Source organism: Planococcus citri, chromosome 2 (genome assembly GCF_950023065.1).
Source record: "Planococcus citri chromosome 2, ihPlaCitr1.1, whole genome shotgun sequence".
In the NCBI taxonomy this organism is placed as follows: Eukaryota; Metazoa; Arthropoda; class Insecta; order Hemiptera; family Pseudococcidae; genus Planococcus; species Planococcus citri.
Genome location: NC_088678.1, coordinates 24,633,930 through 24,652,285, shown reverse-complemented (window position 1 = coordinate 24,652,285; position 18,356 = coordinate 24,633,930). Strand labels below are relative to the sequence as shown.

The 18,356-nt window shown below is 34.6% G+C and overlaps 6 protein-coding genes across 13 annotated transcripts in view; 5 read left to right on the top strand and 1 right to left on the bottom strand.

Moving 5' to 3' along the window:
• The window catches only part of LOC135835117 (speckle-type POZ protein B-like), a 203,234-nt gene that overhangs the window by 160,170 nt on the left and 24,708 nt on the right, over window positions 1-18,356 (top strand). The window contains exon 2 of one of the 2 annotated variants that reach the window (XM_065349233.1): window positions 15,638-16,953. The exons of the other annotated variant lie outside the window; for it this stretch is intronic. Coding sequence (XP_065205305.1) covers window positions 15,774-16,841 — 1,068 coding nt within the window. The 5' untranslated portion in view covers window positions 15,638-15,773 and the 3' untranslated portion in view covers window positions 16,842-16,953. Of the gene's footprint in view, window positions 1-15,637; window positions 16,954-18,356 lie in introns of those variants that run through there. 2 annotated transcript variants of the gene reach the window in all.
• Window positions 1,393-3,090, top strand: LOC135833673 (speckle-type POZ protein B-like). 2 transcript variants are annotated; one of them, XM_065347437.1, is made up of 2 exons: window positions 1,393-1,588; window positions 1,691-3,090. In XM_065347437.1, the coding sequence occupies exon 2, from the start codon at window positions 1,847-1,849 to the stop codon at window positions 2,915-2,917; it is 1,071 nt and encodes a 356-aa protein (XP_065203509.1). In that variant the 5' UTR covers window positions 1,393-1,588; window positions 1,691-1,846; the 3' UTR covers window positions 2,918-3,090. The 2 variants fall into 2 exon arrangements, with proteins under 2 accessions (XP_065203509.1, XP_065203508.1); XM_065347436.1 differs by having other exon boundaries at window positions 1,393-1,592.
• LOC135835113 (speckle-type POZ protein B-like) lies at window positions 5,025-6,999 on the top strand. 3 transcript variants are annotated; one of them, XM_065349209.1, is made up of 3 exons: window positions 5,025-5,219; window positions 5,315-5,382; window positions 5,468-6,999. In XM_065349209.1, the coding sequence occupies exon 3, from the start codon at window positions 5,473-5,475 to the stop codon at window positions 6,541-6,543; it is 1,071 nt and encodes a 356-aa protein (XP_065205281.1). In that variant the 5' UTR covers window positions 5,025-5,219; window positions 5,315-5,382; window positions 5,468-5,472; the 3' UTR covers window positions 6,544-6,999. The 3 variants fall into 3 exon arrangements, with proteins under 3 accessions (XP_065205281.1, XP_065205279.1, XP_065205280.1); XM_065349207.1 differs by having other exon boundaries at window positions 5,026-5,219; window positions 5,315-6,999; XM_065349208.1 differs by having other exon boundaries at window positions 5,026-5,223; window positions 5,315-6,999.
• Window positions 8,453-11,162, top strand: LOC135835111 (speckle-type POZ protein B-like). The gene is made up of 2 exons (XM_065349206.1): window positions 8,453-8,731; window positions 9,577-11,162. Exon 2 carries the CDS (start codon window positions 9,743-9,745, stop codon window positions 10,802-10,804), a length of 1,062 nt encoding a protein of 353 aa, XP_065205278.1. The 5' UTR covers window positions 8,453-8,731; window positions 9,577-9,742; the 3' UTR covers window positions 10,805-11,162.
• On the top strand, window positions 11,624-13,310 carry LOC135835129 (speckle-type POZ protein B-like). The gene is made up of 2 exons (XM_065349261.1): window positions 11,624-11,846; window positions 11,962-13,310. The coding sequence occupies exon 2, from the start codon at window positions 12,032-12,034 to the stop codon at window positions 13,091-13,093; it is 1,062 nt and encodes a 353-aa protein (XP_065205333.1). The 5' UTR covers window positions 11,624-11,846; window positions 11,962-12,031; the 3' UTR covers window positions 13,094-13,310.
• LOC135835115 (uncharacterized) overlaps window positions 13,635-18,356 on the bottom strand; it is a 473,170-nt gene continuing 468,448 nt past the window's right edge. For all 4 annotated transcript variants that reach the window (XR_010556822.1, XR_010556823.1, XM_065349214.1 and 1 more), the window contains exon 2: window positions 13,635-13,667. The gene's annotated coding sequence lies outside the window, so the exon portion shown is untranslated. The remainder of the gene's footprint in view (window positions 13,668-18,356) is intronic.

The window sequence follows — 18,356 nt, the reverse complement described above, 5'->3', positions numbered from 1 at the left end:
TAAAACCACCTTAAAGACATTTTTTCTCGCTCGAAGATGGTCGGTTTGGGTTAAAAAAAACAGTTCCCCCCAATCATACCTAGTACATATACATATTATAAAAATGACGCCGAACCATGCCATCAATTAGAATTTGGACAACATTTTTCAATGTTTTATGGGACCTTTTTGGGAACCCCCGACGCTTCTTCCAGGTAACAAAGTACGCAGCTTCAATTCATACCTAAACTATACTTAACGCCAACTTGAATGAAGGACATTGGGAGGTGGGACACAAAAAATAAGTTCATATTCGTACTCATCGACCTCGAAAACATACCACTCGATATATCACTCGACTTTTCACGATTTTTCAAAATTTTAACCCCCTATTTGGGGCACAGAGGGGCTTTGAGGAGTTGGACCCAGAGAATAAGTTGGTATTCGTATTCAGCGACCTCGATAACAGTCATACTATTCGATAGTTATATCGCATGTCCAGATTCGTTTTTCAAATATGCTTCAGTTGTGTGTTACTTGAAAAATCAAGCATCCCCCAGTAACTCCTTGGGAGGGTTGAAGATCAATCAATGGTGGTTTGATTAAAAGTTGGATGAGTAGACTCTGTAAAAAAATTTTGAGCAAAAACGAATGATATTAAGTGGTAACTTTGATCAATTTATTGGACTGACGTTTTTTGAAACACTCACTCTTTCCACCCCTATTTTTAGACAGCCCTCTTGAGGGATGGGTATCGAACGTAGTATCAAATTGTCGAGAATTTGAAGGGAAACATTTTTAGTCATGGTAGTTTTTCTCGTAAACCTAATATTTTCGGAGTAAATCGCAAAAAACGATGAATCGGAACCGGTTTTAGTCCCCTAAAAAAATTAGCTCCAGGGTTAGGAAGGTAGGTTTTTTTTTTGGTAGTTCAGGGGGTTCATCAGAACACATTCCCGAAGAAAAAATTAATGTGCCAATTTTTTCCTTTTTAAACCCGCCATTTGTCTGCTCTAAATGTACAACATCGTGAAAAAATGTAGAAAAAATTCATAATTTGGATGGTTAGCGCGCAGGAAATTAAATTTCATCAAATATCCTTCATTTCAAAATTTGTTCCAGAAAAAAAATAATGCAATTTGGCTATGATGTAACACGAAGCAACCAAATGACAATTTAAGAAATCAGTAATCACCGAAATAGTCGCTCCCAGACCAAGGTCTACTACCAGATGGCATCGCTAACTCAAAAATAATAGGGACATGGCAAAAGATGGCTGCGAGCCTGCCACTTTATTGTTATCAATTCGGAGGTAACTTGTCGCCAATGATATTTAAGCGTTCACATGACGTCAGCTTCATTCAGCCTCATTCAGCCAATCAAACTTTTGCTTTTGGTTTCTTACCTCCAAATTGATAAGAGAGCCCGGGCGCGGTCATCTTTGCCATGTCTTAGGACTTGGATCACTTTGGAACCAAGCTCTTCAAATACATTCTACATCTACTGTATCAGTATGTTTTTTTCAATGCAAGTATGGAGCTTGTTGTAATTAAGTATAACGTTCCTCACAATTTATCGGGTGTGTTATACCTACCGAGTTACCTTGCATGTAGGTACGTATTAAAATACTATTCCTTTATAATTTGAGGGGAAATCACTGACTGACTGACATGTCGCTAATTAATCGTGTTGATTAATTTTTTGATTCTAGGTGACTGAATGGAACGGAGACCAGTGATAGGATAGTACTTTGGAACAAGAATCAATTATTCATTCGTGAATACGTCTTCTGTTCTGTGAGAATCGGACCGTTTCTTTCGCACGTTTTTTCTATTGATTCTCATTGTGTTGCTTCGTTCATTCCAACATGTGGTCGTTTCTTCGGGATTCAGTTTCCAAATCGAATGGATGTGTAACAGAAATCTGTTGCGATGAAGCGAAGTACATTTGGACGATTACTGATTTCGATTTTCACGAGGCCAAAGGCAAACCAATAAGTTCACCTCCGTTTCCATCTGTTAAGAATAATCAAATTAATTGGTACTTGGGACTTTATCCTAACGGCGAAACCGATGCAAAAGATTCTGTCGGTCTGTATATCTATCTGAATAAATTCAGCAATTTTGAAAAAAGCAAAAAAATATTCGCGAAAATTACGTTTTTTATTTTAAATAGCGAAAATAAAGAAGAAGGCAAGCGATATCTCGAAGTTAAGGAATTCTCACATCCAGACCTGGATCCCACTGGATGGGGCTTGAATGATTTCATTAAAAAAGATGCGAAATTCAAAAGCAAGTTGCAATTGAACAACGGGACATTGACGATTAGCTGTGAAGTGAAGTTTTCTGACATGAACAATATCTCTAGTAGTCCTCATCAATTTGACTTTGATATTAAAATGCCCGAATGTAACCTCTCTGAAAACTTGGCGTCATTAATTAAAAACCAAACGTTAACGGACGTTGTCCTTTCCGCGAATGGTAAGGAGTATCCTGCCCATAAGGCTATATTAGCTGCTCGTAGTCCAGTTTTCTGCGCCATGTTCACCCACAGTACAAAAGAAAGCGAGCTCAATCGAGTAGATATTGAGGATATTAATGAAGCAGTCGTGGAAGCAATGTTGAAATACATTTACACCGGGAAATGTGATGATTTAGATGAATTAGCCGAAGGATTATTGGCAGCAGCCGATAAATACGATTTGGGTCGATTGAAAATTATGTGTGCAAAGAAATTAATCAAGGGATTGTCAGCCGAGAATGCGACGAATGTTCTTATATTGGCAGATATGCACCACCACGAAGATCTGAAACGTGAAGCGGTCAACTTTATTGTGGCAAACTTTGCTCAAGTCTTCGTCACCATACCTTGGCAAAATATGCTTTTATCAAATCCTCAATTGGCGAATGAAGTTTGCCTAGCCATGGCTCGAACATGAATCTCTGATAGTGAAATGCTTTGCAGTATTAGGTATCGCTTTTTTTGTTGTGTATTTGTAATTCTTCCCTGTTTAAGGTACCTACATTTTTGTTTTCATTGTCTTATGACGATTATATCTAATTAGTAATTACATACTATTTTATACTAGATATTATTTGAATAAATTGCTTTCGAAAGTTGGCAGTTTTTGTAAATTTTTTAAAATGATATTCCTTTCGTTTATGTTTGGGTTATTTTTCGTTCAAGTGCCTCATGCCTCATTTGAATTTGAAAAATTCATTAAGAGGAATTTTTCCATTCCCAACCCAATAAATGACTAAACTTTTTTTATGAAATTTAAAAAAGTTGGACTGTTGAATTATTGCTGCTCGTTGATTAATCGTTGATAGAGGGTAATTAGAAAGTATATCTTTTTGAACTTATGATTGGGGAAGAAACTCATTTTCACTACGGTACCGCGATGAGTAGAAGTACGTGGCTATACGTGCCTAGCCCAGACATTCTGAAGCCTCCAGTGCGATTTTTAAATTTCTCCAGAATTTTCAATTTGCTCCAGAGGGCGTGAATATGAAGTTGGGCAGCTAAAAATCGAGTTGTGTGTTATACTCGAACTGTTTAACGAATTTATTCACATTTAAGCCGATTCTGGAGAGGACACCTCAAGAGTGGTTTTTTGACCAGTTTTATTTTCAAAATAAAAAATATATTCAAAAATCAAAAATTTCCCGTTTGCGAGAGAATTTTTGAAATTTGCGCGAATCGCAGTATTTTGTCATGAGCTAATCCCGCAAGGGTGACTTTCGCCATTTCCAGCCATTCTGGAGACGCCAGCGTGATTTTTCAATTTCTCCAGAATCTTCAATTTGCTCCAGAAGGCGTGAATATGAAATTGGGCAGCTAAAAATCGAGTTGTGTGTTATACTCGAACTGTTTAACGAATTTATTCACATTTGAGCCGATTCTAGAGGGGGCACCTGAAGAGTGGGTTTTGACCAGTTTTTTTTCATAATAAAAATATCCAAAAATTAAAGGAAGGCCCAAGAAATGCTGGAAATGGCGAAATTCGTTCTCGTGTGGTTAATTAATGACGAAATACAGCGACTCGCGCAAATTTCAAAAATTTGCTCGCAAAGGAAAATTTTTGGTTTTTGAATATATTTTTTATTTTGAAAAAAAAACTGGTCAAAAACCCACTCTTGAGGTGTCCGTTCCAGAATCTGCTCAAATGTGGGTAATTTCGTTAAACAGGTCGAGTATAACACACAACTCGATTTTCAGCTGCCCAACTTCATATTCACGCCTTCTGGAGCAAATTGAAAATTCTGGAGAAATTGAAAAATAGCGCTGGATGCTCCAGAATGGCTGGAAATGACGAAATTTGGATTGGGGGGGGGGGGTTAATATCAGTTTTAGGACTTATTTTGAACATTTCTTCTGATCAAGTACATACTTTTTTTTAAAAAAAGCACAAATCACCAAAATAGTCAATTTAGAATTTTCAAAAATTCACCAAAAATCGAAAAATGAACTTGGGCAGCTGAAAATTTGGATTTGGGGGTTTTAGAACATGTTCTTTCCAAAAATCGCGGTCCCGTTCAAATCGGAGGCGGACACCTCAAGAGGTTCCCTTGTAAGTCCAAAAAAATGATTTCGAGACAATTGAGAAAAACTGTTTACACTCTATGCGCGCGGGTGAATGAGTATTGTGATGGTATGTATGTGTAGAGTGAAGTATCAGGAATAATATTGCGGTGTTGTTTTGGAAAAAAAAATTTGAACTTCAGTGTCTACGGCGCCGCTGAAAAAAAAACCTGACTTTGGTCACTTTGGAAATTATGTAATGTACAACATCGTGAAAATATGTAGAAAAAATTCATAATTTGGATGGTTTGCGGGCAGGAAATTAAATTTCATCAAATATCCTTCATTTCAAAATTTGTTCCAGAAAAAAATATTGCAATTTGGCTATGATGCAACACGAAGCAACCAAATGATCATTTAAGAAATCATCGAAATAGTCGTTCCCAGACCAAAATAATGATGTTTGGTGCTTGTAGATGGTGTGTACATATAATGTAGTTCCAATGATCTACTACCAGATGGCATCGCTAACTCAAAACTCATCTTTTTGGACTTAGGACTTAGTACTTAGGACACTTTGGAACCAAGCTCTTCAAATACATTCTACTGTATCAGTATGTTTTTTTCAGTGCTATAGTATGGAACTTGCTGTAATTAAGTGTAACGTTCCTCACAATCTCACAATTTATCGGGTGTGTTATACCGACGTTTCATTGCATGTAAGTATGTATTAAAATAACTATTCCTTTATAATTTGAGGGGAAATCACTGACATGTCGCTAATTAATCGTGTTGATTAATTTTTTGATTCTAGGTGACTGAATGGAACGGAGACCAGTGATAGGATAGTACTTCGGAACAAGAATCAATTATTATTTATTGGTGAATACTTCTGTGAGAATCGGACCGTTTCTTTCGCACGTTTTTTCTATTGATTCTGATTGTGTTGCTTCGTTCATTCCAACAGGCAACATGTGGTCGTTTCTTTGTGGTTCAGCTTTCAAATCGAATGGATGTGTAACAGAAATCTGTTGCGATGAAGCGAAGTACGTTTGGACGATTACTGATTTCGATTTTCACGAGGCCAAAGGCGTAAAATTATATTCACCTCCGTTTTCATCTGTTAATAATAATCAAGTTAAATGGATCTTGGAGCTTCGTCCTAACGGCGATACCGATGCAAAAGATTCTTTCGGTTTGTATATCCGTCTGAGTAAACTCAGCAGTTTGGAAAAAAGCAAAAAAATATTCGCGAAAGTTACGTTTTATATTTTAAATAGCAAAAATAAAGAAAAAGACTGCCTACCTTTCAACAACGTTAAGGAATTTTCTCATTCTGAAGATAAGTACAGTGCTTGGGGCTTCCCAGAATACATTAAAAAAGATAAGTACTTTAGAAACAAGTTGCTATCGAACAATGCATTGACGATTGGTTGTGAAGTGAAGTTTTCTGATATACAAGATATCACAAATAGTATTCATAAATGTGAATTTGATATTGAAATGCCCGAATGTGACCTCTCTGAAAACATCGCATCGTTTTTTGAAAATCAAACATTAACGGACGTTATCCTTAACGTGAATGGTAAAGAGTATCCTGCCCACAAGACTGTATTGGCTGCTCGTAGTCCAGTTTTCTGCGCCATGTTCAAACACAGCACGAAAGAATACGAGCTCAATCGTGTAGATATTGTGGATATTAACGAAGCAGTCGTGGAAGAAATGTTGAAATACGTTTACACCGGGAAATGTGAAGTTCCAGATGAATTGGCCGAAGGATTATTGGCAGCAGCCGATAAATACGATTTGGATCGATTGAAAATTATGTGTGCGAAGAAATTAATCAACGGATTATCAGTTAAGAATGCAGTAAGTACTCTTATATTGGCAGATATGCACAGCAATGAATATCTAAATCGTAAAACTATCAAGTTTATTGTAGCCAACTTTGCTCAAGTCTTGAACACTGTAGATTGGAAAAATCTGCTTTCATCGAATCCTCAATTGGTGCATGATGTTTGCCAAGCTGTTGCTCGTAAATGAATCTTGGATAGTGAAATATGACGTACTTCGCAGTATTACCACTTTTTTTGTAATGCAATTCTTCCGTGTCAACGTTTTTGTTTTTTATGGAATAACTTTTGTTTTGTTTCAATTCAGTAATAAGTAGGTAGGTAATACCTAGATGTCTATCAATTGTGCAAGTTTTCACGTTTTGTTAAAAATCTAGTTTTCAAAATAAACAAATAAATAATACAATTAGGTAGGATGAGTAGGTACTTATTAGATTAACTATACGTAGTACCTAGATTAATTATTACGAATATTATAATTTATTGGTAGATTTAAAAATTGATATTATACATAATTTTTCCATATGAAATAGCGTTGAAATTCTTTCTGAAACTTCGATCTTGAAATAAATTTTTTTCAAAATCAAAAACTCACGCGAGAATGTTTCTGGTTGAAGTGTAGTTTTTGTAATCTTTTTGAAAATGAAATTCTTTTAAACAGTTGGTGTTTTGATTTATTTTTTATTTAAGTGCCTCATTAAAAATCAAAAAATTCATTAAGAGGATCTTCTGCATGCATTCCCAACCCAATATTATGTGAATCAAATTGCAAACTCGTTCTTATAAAATTTTTCAAAGTTCGACTGTTAACTAATGCTGTCCGTTGGTAAAGGTTTATTAAAAAATATTAAAGCTCATTATCACTATGATGCCGTGTACCAAAAATCATTGGAAAGCACGAAAAATAATTTTTTAAACTTGGAGTAACGTCTGAAAACCATCCCTAATTTTTGAAACTTCTATGTGTGCCGTTGTTAATTTATGAAAATAGCTCATCGAAGTATCACAAAGAAGTATGAACTTACAATCGAGTTTTGATTTTTTCACGTGGAAGAAGGGGTTCCCGGTCACAACTTTTTCCAGATCGGAGAGAAATAAAAAATGTATATTACATAATTTTTTACTGGAGATTATTATATGGGCGGTGGAAAAAGTCCAATTTTGTAAAATAAGGTCCACCGACCCCAGGGTTGTACGTGTTTGAAACAAATAAAAAAAAAAACAGAACGATGTTTTAAACAAAAAAAGATTCTTTAAAACCATTTAAAACGTGTTTTTTTTTCAACTCCAATTTCCTAAAAAAAACACGTTTTTTTCAGTTTCTTGTTGAAAAAAAGTGAAATTGAACAAACTGTACTTTTAGATACAAATTTTGTGCTTTGATTCCAATTTTTCAATATTTCTTGAGCTTTATAGCTATTTTATGACGTCACATCTTAAAAATTGATGTCTGGTGAACCCAAAACTAACCCAAAACAAATGAATTTGTGTTTTAAAACACATTTCAAACGTGTTTATAACGTGTTTTATTATTTTAAACAATAAAAAAAACTGTTTTAAAACAAAAAAAAAAAACATTTTTTTTTGTTTTTTTTAACTCGTTTTTGTACAACCCTGGACCCACCGTAATAGTTTTTTAACCTTAGTCACCTTTAATAAAGCGCTCCAGTCCAGTCTCACAGTCACATATTATTAATACTTAATTTCTTGAAATCTTGTATTGTTGAATGCAGCGCTCATATGTACTCATATGCAGTTTCAAGTACCTACTAAACGTATTTGTAACTTTTTTACAACTGGCTACACTGCTGTTTCAGCGTCAAGGTCGCTAGCGTCGCGGTACGTGATTCGGAGTCAACGAACATGTGTTGCACTCTGGCGGTGAAATGCATGAAACACATGTTATCATGCTGAAAGGGGGACATTTCCATACTCACGCACACTTACACACGCGCACACATGACTTGTCGAGATGCGAATGAATGCGATTCTCTGCAAAAAGTCCCCCTTTCAGCAAGTCGATGGTGGCGCCGCCACGAGATGTTAACGCCGAATTGGCTAGTGATATTCTGTGCCTTCGTTTGTTTACTTTCAAAACGGGACTTTCTTATCACGAACTTCGACGATTTCATATTTTCAAGTTTTCAACGATATTATTCATTAATTTCGTAAATTTCGTGGTGTTTTTTTAGTGTTTTTGATTAAAATATGACTTCTAATATCGTGATACGTTGTGAATAGTGAATATTACCTTTAGTTACAGTGTTTTAGTGAGCTTAAAAGGATGAAACAAAGTTGCACGATTGAATGAATTTAAAGTTGTTTGCAAGTGTTATTTTAATTCACCACAACATTGATTGCAAAACAACTCACTACACGTAAATATAGTTTTATTTATTGTGAATTAATGGAAATATATAACATAGAATTTGAAAACGCGAATTTTGTGATAAGAAAAGTCCCGTTTTGAAAGTAAACAATAAACGAATGCACAGAATATCACTAGCCAATCACGTACCAGGGTGCTAGTGTGCTCTGGGGAACGTAGAGGTCCGACATACGTCAACTTTTGCTAAATTTTCTTCACGGTTATTGAAATTTCATCAATTTTTGGTAATTTCCAACAACCTGGGTAATTTTATAATGGCTGAGTCGAGTGAAAAATAATCATTTCATAAGAATTCTCGCTAAGTATTTAGCAAAACTTTAGAGGGGTTTGGAGTGATTTGGCATTCTGAAAATCTCATCGCGGGAGTTTTGGATCAAGAATTAAGACCAATTCTCAGCGGTTTAAGAATCCCATCCATTACCTGGGACCCAACATTGAGTGAGACCCCCTGGCAGAGCACCTTATTGTATGGCGAGGGTTTTAAAACTTCTTTGGACAGTTCTCCACGCTGACTAGTGAGTGAACTGTAATACTTCATCTACGACTCTACGAGTATAACTTATAGTTCATTTCAGTCATTTGAAGGATCCGAAATCCTTCTTCACTCTCGAATGAATAGGCCTACTACTTTCGCCGAATATTACCCATGCCCTGGTTAGACCCTACTGCTCTGGTGATTACGTTTTGATAAAAAGCAATAAAAATTTATAGGCACCTAAAAAAATGTACTTATCTAATTTTTTAAAACACTGTCATGTATGTATACTACGTAGAACATGAGGAGAAAAACATCAACATATCGTTAATCATAAGTGAATATTTTTTTGATTCTAGGTAATGGAACGGAGTGGAAATAACAGCCAGTGAACAGACCATATTTTTGGAAAGAAAACCAGTATTTCTTTGTGAAACGCTTCCATGACAATCGAATAGTTTCTTCGCACGTTTTTACTTGATTTGTGTCGTACCTATTTGCCAATTGTCATATTTATACTCCGACATGTCGTCAACTCTTTGCGGTCCAGTTTGCAAATCGAAAGGATGCAAAACTGAAATACGTTTTGACGAAGTAAGTTACGTCTGGACAATAGCAGATTTCCATTTTCACGAGGTCAAAGGAGAAAAATTGTCATCATCTGAATTTTCATCCACTACGAACGATCAATTTAAATGGTACTTAACGCTTCATCCAAATGGAAGATCCGATGCAAAGAATTACATTAGTTTATTTCTCCATTTAAGCGACCTTGGCACTTTTGTAAAAACGAAAAAAATGTTCATTGAACTCGATTTATTCATTTTGAATAGTGCGGGTAAAGAAGACTACCACATAAAACCGGCTGTGAAGGAATTTCCACTTGACGTGAAGATGGCGGGTTTGGGCGTGGATAAATTCAGTAAAAAAGATGGCAACTTTAGAAATCACGCGCTTTCGAACAATACGTTGACGATTTGCTGTAAAGTGAAGTTTTCTGATATGAACGATGTTACTCGGAGTTCTCATCAATGTAACTGTGGCATTCAAGTGCCCGAATTCAACCTCTCCTCCAACTTAGTCGCGTTATTTGAAAATCAGGAGTTGATGGACGTCGTTCTTTCTGTGAACGGCAAAGAGTATCCTGCTCACAAGATCGTATTGGCTGCTAGCAGTCCGGTTTTCCGAGCCATGTTTAAGCACAGTTTGAAAGAAAAGGAGCTAAATCGTGTGGATATTGAGGACATTAACGAAGCAGTCGTGGAAGAAATGTTGAAATACATTTACACCGGGAAATGTGAAGTTCCAGATGAATTGGCCGAAGGATTATTGGCAGCAGCCGATAAATACGAGTTGTGCCGATTGAAGATGATGTGCGCTAAGACACTGTTCGAAAGATTGTCCGTTGATAATGCAGCGAATGTTTTGGCATTAGCAGATATGCATGGCGTCAAAGAACTTAAAGACAAAGTGATCAAATTTATCGCTTCGAAACCTACCGAAGTGTTGCGTACGGAAGGCTGGAAGAATATTCGATTGAATTTTGAGCTCGCCGATCAAGTGTGCTTAGCTATAGCTGAACGATGAGTCTAGAAATGTCGAACATACAATATGATTGAATTTCATGCTCGAAGTGATCAACTTCATAGTGTAAGATTGAATGCCCTTAATAGTACCTATACGACCATTGTGAAAAATGTTTCTTGAACTAATGCTCAGGTATGAACGTAAAAATTTTGTCTTGGTTTTATTTCTGTTTGAATTTCCATCCCCTGTTATTCTATTTGCTTATCAAATTAGTACCTATACATACATATTTTGGATTGTTTTAGTACAGTAATAAGTATATCTAAGCCTTGATCGATCTAAGATTCATTAATATTACTCGAGCATTGTTTAGAATTTATACTTAATGGTCAAATGCATATTTTGTTTACTTTTTGTATTTATTTTTTACTTTTCATAATTTACTAGTTGGTTATTTTTGATTTGCCTCTTTCAACAATGGATGTATTGATTGTAATAATTAAGTTTCTTAGTTTTAATTTATATTTAGACATCAAGGGGTTTTATTTTGAATAATTTCTTCATTTCTCCAGTCAAAATAAATTGAACCCTTAGATAGGTACCTACCTTATCATGTAAAGGTGCTACTACGTGTATTTTGAATTTGCTTCAATCAATGCAGTTTGTCTTTTAGTATTGATCTTATTGGGTGTCGCTGTGTATTATTTACTGTTTCAAAATACAATTATTTTTTGAAGTGAAAATGCGTGTGTAAAATTCTTCCATCGTGTACATTTTTCGATTCATTTTAATGAACCTTCAAAAATATTTTCAACTGCATAGAAATGCGGAAAATGTATGGAGATTGGAGAGAGAACGATTGAGCTATTGAGGTTGCAACCTACGGAACTAAATACTTACCCCTATTTCAACTAAACGACACTAGCGCGGCACCAGAGGTTGTATAGCCTAGATAGAGAAATTGAATAGTATTAATTACGTAATATTGTGAGAACATTGAAAAAAAATTACCAAAAAAGTTGACAGATTCAATCCAATCCAATGCTTTTTCTCATATCTTATGAATCTTTGAAATAGACCTAAATGATTTTGTGAACGTTGGGTAAGGTGCCTAATTTATGAATTTTAGCTCAATTTTTTAAAATTGTTGTGTACAATTTTTGAAAGAAAACACTAACATATCGATTAATGCTGGATAAATAATTTTCTGATTCTAGGTGGTTGAACAGCTATCCTCTGGCATATTTTTGTAACTGATTTTCGTTGTATTGATTCGTACATTCCAATATGTCGTCGACTGTTTGCGGTTCAGTTTGCCAATCGAATGGGTGTAAAACCAAAGTCCATTTTGATGAAGCTAGTTACGTTTGGATAATTGAAGATTTCGATTTTCTCGAAGTCAACGGAAAGGAATTGTGGTCGTTAGCGTTTTCATCCACAACGAACGATCAAGTTGATTGGGTCTTATCACTTTCTCCTAACGGCGAAACCGATGCAAAAGATTCCATTGGTCTGTTCATCTATTTGAATAAAAGCAGTCGTTTTGAAAAAAGCAAAAAAATATTCGCGAAAATCACTTTTCACATTCTGAGTGAAAAAAGTGGAGAATACGTCACTGAGCCAAAGGAAATCAAAGAATTCTTGCATCCTGACCATGATAATACTGGTTGGGGCTTCACGGTCAAAAAAGATACAGAGTTTAGAAACAAGTATCTTTCGAACAATACATTGACGATTCGCTGTGAAGTGAAGTTTTCTGATGTGAAAAACATCACTTGCAGTCCTCATCAACATAACTCCGATATAGAAATGCCAGAATGTAACCTTTCTGAAAACTTAGCATCATTATTTGAAAATCAAACGCTAACGGACGTTGTCCTCTCTGTGAATGGTAAAGATTATCCTGCGCACAAGGCTATATTAGCTGCTCGTAGTCCAGTTTTCTGCGCCATGTTCATCCACAATACAAAAGAAAGCGAGCTCAATCGAGTAGATATTGAAGATATTAATGATGCTGTTGTGGAAGGAATGTTGAAATACGTTTACACTGGGAAATGCGATGATTCGGATGAATTGGCCGAAGGATTATTGGCAGCAGCCGATAAATACGATTTGTGTGGATTGAAAATTATATGTGCAGAGAAACTCATTAAAGGATTATCAGTTAAGAGAGCAACAAATGCTCTTATATTGGCCGATATGCATCACCATGAAGATCTGAAACGTGAAGCGATCAAGTTTATTGTAGCTAACTTTGCTCAAGTCTTGAACACTATAGGTTGGCAAAATTTGCTTTTATCGAATCCTCAATTGGTGAATGAAGTTTGCCAAGATATTGCTCGTAAATAAATCTCGCGGATGGTTTAATACGGCTCTGTATTATCACTTTTTTGTATTATTTTTGCTTATTCTTATTTTGTTTCAATATTATAGTTGTGGTTGAATATTAGATATTTTTTCAATGAGTAGAATATTATTACAGAGATGAGTTGTGTAGATTTTAAAACATATATGTATATTCTATGTTAGAAAAAAAGGTTTACTTACTTACTTGAAATTTTTTGGTACCTACAAATTTTGAAAACGATTTTTTCTGTACGATTTCCAAGTATCATGTCACCAATACAGGGTTATAAACTCCCCATGTGAATTTTCTCGTGTATTTTTTCGTTCTGTAACAATCTATTTACGAGTACCTATTTGAATGAATTTGTTTTTGAAATTTGATGATTTCCTATTTATTTCCCACCAGATATTTGTTTTATTCGAACCGTCATTTTTAAAGTTTAAAAGTAAAAATAGCGTGATAATTAAATTTACCCAGCGACATTGAAAAGTTCGCCTATCTCAAAACTCCTCCAGGAATAAAATTCCAGAATGTTTTGCCCACTTCATTTTTTTTTTTTTTTTTTTTCTTTTTTTTCTTGAACCACCGAGACGATGTTTTTAACGTTCTGAAGCAGTTTAATAACAAAAAAAATGATCTACTTATGTTTTTACACTTTTGCTCATCCTGCCCTGCTTATGTAAATCCCCCCCCCCCCCCCAATTGAAATAATATTGAAATATGGTGTTGAGTTCCTAAGAGTTGGTAATTTTCTTTGTATTTTTTTGACGAAATTAATCGTTCATAATCGAAAACTTCCGCGAAATCCCCCCCCCCATTTTCTAAATTCACATTGCAATTTTTGTAAGTCAAATAACTGGTAGGTCCATTGTAAAGTAGTTCTGAATAAAATGTATTTTTAGAAATTCATTGAGAGAAATTCCAAAGTGTGAATTAAACTTTGATCCCTTCTTATGGAATGTTTCAAAGTATTCCTATTGCAGGGTGTCTAACAGTTCTTTCGGTCCTTCTAGGTCAGTAAAAGTTTGTATTTTTGCCCATGGGTTCTTCTTTTCGAGAAAGTCAGTAAAAAGTCCTCCTTTTTGTTCGAAGGTCCTTCTTTTTTCCAAATTTTCAAATAATTCTGTCATTTAATCAAAATCAGAAATGTTGTTGTTCTTGTACGTCTCATTTTATCAATTTTCCACAGAGTTTGCCCTCGCTTCGCTCGGGCTAGATCATTTTTCTTTTCTTTTGTCGAACCGAAATTAGATGGTAAAAAATTGACTCCTCAAATTAAAAATAATGCTGGTTTACCCCTCAGGAATTGTGAATTTTCGAAATTTCAACTTTTTGCATAAAAAAATGATGTTTTACGTTTTGAATTATCAATTTTTCACAACTTTCACCCTCGCATCGCTCGATTAGATTTGAATTTTACTACATCAATAATTTTCAAATATTTCTTAGAATGGAAAAATCAACTCGAGAAATTTCAAAAACATAATCCAATCACAGAAAAATTTCAAAACATTTTTATTCGTCATTTTGGTATCCAACTTTCTTAAAGTTGAGAGAATTTCTAAATTGATTTTTTAATTATTGGCAAATTTTTGAAAGTTCCAAATCGATCATTTTCGGCGACATGCTTCTTTTCAGGGCTGTAAAAACGAAACTAAAACGAAATAGAACGATATTTTTGATGAAAAAAACGAAATCAAAACCGTTATAAATCGCCTACATTGTCATTTCATGTGCTTTTTTGTAATTTTTATGAGCCCATAATCGATTTAAATTATTTGTGAAATGTGATTTTATGAGTTTTTGTTGATTGATTCTTGATTCGAAGTATCACAAAGAAGTATGAACTCTTCAGAAAGTGGTTTTAATAGTATTTTTAGTGAAAGAAAAGTTTGATTTTTTTTTTTCAAAAGATGGTAGGTACCTAACTTTGTTTTGTTTGGTTCCATCTGAATGGGCGGGAAAGTTGAAGGTGCTGAAAATACGAATAATCATTGGAGCACAGTCTACCTAGTAGAAATAATTACAAACTTTGAAGCTCAAGTTTCTGACCGTGTACTTTTTCAAACACCTTAGTCAGTTGTCTTTAGAAAGTGATTACATACTTTTGAGCTTTTGAACACTGAAGAAAATTTTTGATGGATGAAATTGAAGATGCACTGCCCTCGCTGGAGGTAGCACATCTACATATTTACTTCTGTTTATTTCATCAATTATGTATGTTTATAAAATAATGCGAAAAATATTAGGAAGGACACTGAATATTATGGAAAAGTGAAACAAATATCAAAACTATGATTGGTACTAACTGACCCATGTTTACCAATCCGTTAGTTATGTAGACGAGACACTCTACATCGCGATGACACACCTTTTCTCAGGTTCTTTTGTATCTTTCATGGAAATCATTTCCTGTGTTTGGTGTTGCCATTTTGGGTTCAACCATATTACATTTATGTACTTGCCTATGTATTCTATAGAATTTAAAGTGAAAAAAATAGGTACAAACATAATGCTAATTTGTATAAATAATTTTCTGATTACAGACAAGAAAGCAGACCGAAGACAGCTGGTGAACAGATCGTATCATTGAAACGAAAAACTAAAATTATTTGGTAAATTGCATCCTCGGATATCGGATTCTCGGCGTGCCTACTCATTTATTCGTTTATTCTACGTAACATGTCGTCGAATCTTTACCATCCAGCTTGCAAATCGAATAAGTGCACGACTAAAATCAGTTCTCATGAAGCAATTTACATTTGGACCATTGAAGATTTCGATTTTCACGAGGCCAAAGGAAAAGCATTAGATTCACCTGCGTTTTCATCTGTTACGAATAATCGAGTTAAATGGTCCTTACAACTTAAACCTAACGGCAGTACTGATGAAAAAAATTATATTGGTCTGTACGTTCGTTTAAAAGAGGATGGCAGCAGTGAAACAAACAAAAAAATATTTGTGAAAATTACTTTCAGTGTTTTGAACAGTAACGGTCATGAAGAATTCAAGATCAACTGTAGTATTAAAGACTTTTCAGATTTTGACACTAACAAATTAGGTTGGGGTAAACCGAATTGTTTAAAAAAAGATACAAAGTTTAGAAACAAGTTGCTGTCGAACAATGCATTAACGATTCGCTGTGTGGTGAAGTTTTCTGATATGGAGGATGACGTTAGTATTTCTCATCGTAATATTTGTAACATCGAAGTGCCTGAATGTGATGTATCTGAAAACATTGCATCGTTATTTGAAAATCCACAGTTGACTGACGTCGTCCTTTCCGTGAATGGTAAAGATTACCCTGCTCATAAGATCATATTAGCCGCTCGCAGTCCGGTTTTCCAAGCCATGTTCAAATACAAAACGAAAGAAAACGAGCTAAATCGTATAGATATCGAAGATATGAACGAAGAAGTAATTGGTGAAATGCTGAAGTACATTTATACTGGGAGATGCGCCAACTTGGAGAATCTCGCTGGAGAATTGTTGGCAGCAGCCGATAAATATGATTTGAATAGATTGAAAATGATGTGCGCCAAGACATTATTCGAGGGATTGTCGGTTGAAAATGCAGTTCATGTTTTGATATTGGCAGATAAGCATCATACTAAAGATCTGAAACGCGAAGTGATCGAGTTTATTGCTGCTAAATTTGTTCAAGTCGCGATCACGAACGCTTGGAAGAATGTCCTGTCGTCGAATCACGAATTGGTTGATGAAGTGTATCAGGCTGTTGCTCGTAAATGAATTTCGAATAGTGAAAATACTCGATTGCATGTAGATTGTAGACCTGTCACTTTTTATGTGTATCTGATTCGTGTATTTTTTTGTTCAGTTCATTATTAATAAATTACTTACCTGAAAAAATATTATTGTAGATTGAATTCTAACAATTTTCTTACTGAGGGCGGGAGAGGGGGGGTACTCAACTGGCAGAATCATTTTTGAACCGGAGGAAGTAGATTCGAAGCAGCATGCAAAAATGCATCACCAGTCAACAACATTACAGATGTTGAATTTTTTTTTTTTGATTTTTGGTAGATTTTAAAAAATTAAATTCTTGAGCTAAAAATTTTTTTAAAAATCAAGATTTTATCAAATCAAAGTAGAAATTTGAAAGTTGGTACGAATCCTATTTTTGACTCATCTGAATCGATTGGAAACAGTTTCAACTCGTTTTCAGAAGTTCTGAAGCCTCCATGCTAATTTTTGAAAATTGAAATTTCCTCAAAATTTTACTAAATGAAGTTCGAATGCATTAATTTACTGGAAACTTCAACTTCAACTTGCCGAGTCGATTGGAGGTATAGTTTCAAGCCGTTCTAGAGTCTCCAGTCATACTTTGAAAATTCCAGATTTGCAAAAAGTGCCTGGAAAAATTGTCCAAATGAAATAAGAAAATTTTTTTGGTCGGAATTTCTCGGAAAACTTGTTGTTTTTTTTTTGGTAAAAATCTTTTTTTTGTCAAAATTTCAAAAAATTAGTTTTTTTTTCTATCAAAATTACTACAAAACTTGTTTTTTTTGCCAACATTTCCACAAATCCTGGTTTCCTTATTATAATTATTATCTAAAAGTCTTACTTTTTGTTGCTTAAATTGCTAAAAAAATCCCCCATTTGGCTTTTTTTATTAAAATTGCAGAGAAGACTCCTTTTTATTAAAATTATTGCTGAAAAATTGAATTTTTGGAAAAAATTTATTCGTGAAAATATTTCCTGTGGGGAATAGTCATTCTGGATGATGAAAAATTGGGATACATAATAATGGATTTTGGAGATTGTACCCGAATCGATCAAGTGGGTCAATAATACGTCCTGAAGTTGATTTGAACGGTTTTTATGGCACTTTTTGGAAATCTGGAATTGAAAAAACACAGCTGGAGGCTCCAGAATGGCTTTAAACCACCTTTAATTGACTCAGAATGTTGCAATTGGAATATATATATAGCAAATTTTAGCATTTCGAATTCATGGAGTAGAATTTTGTGAGAATTTCAATTTTTTTTAATCTGCTGGACACTGCAGAACAACTCGAAACAGTTCAAAACTATTTTCAATTAATCTGGGAGATTGAAATTAGGGTACATATCAAATTTAAGCTTTCTGGGTCAATTTGCTGAAATTTTGATTTTTTCCTCATTGTAAGCCCAAAGATTTTCAACATTCATCAAGTAAGTACATGTTTGAAAATTCACTTTAGCATTTGAAATTTTGGTTATTGTGATGTATTTTTGAATGCTGTTTTATTTTAGCTTATGTCCT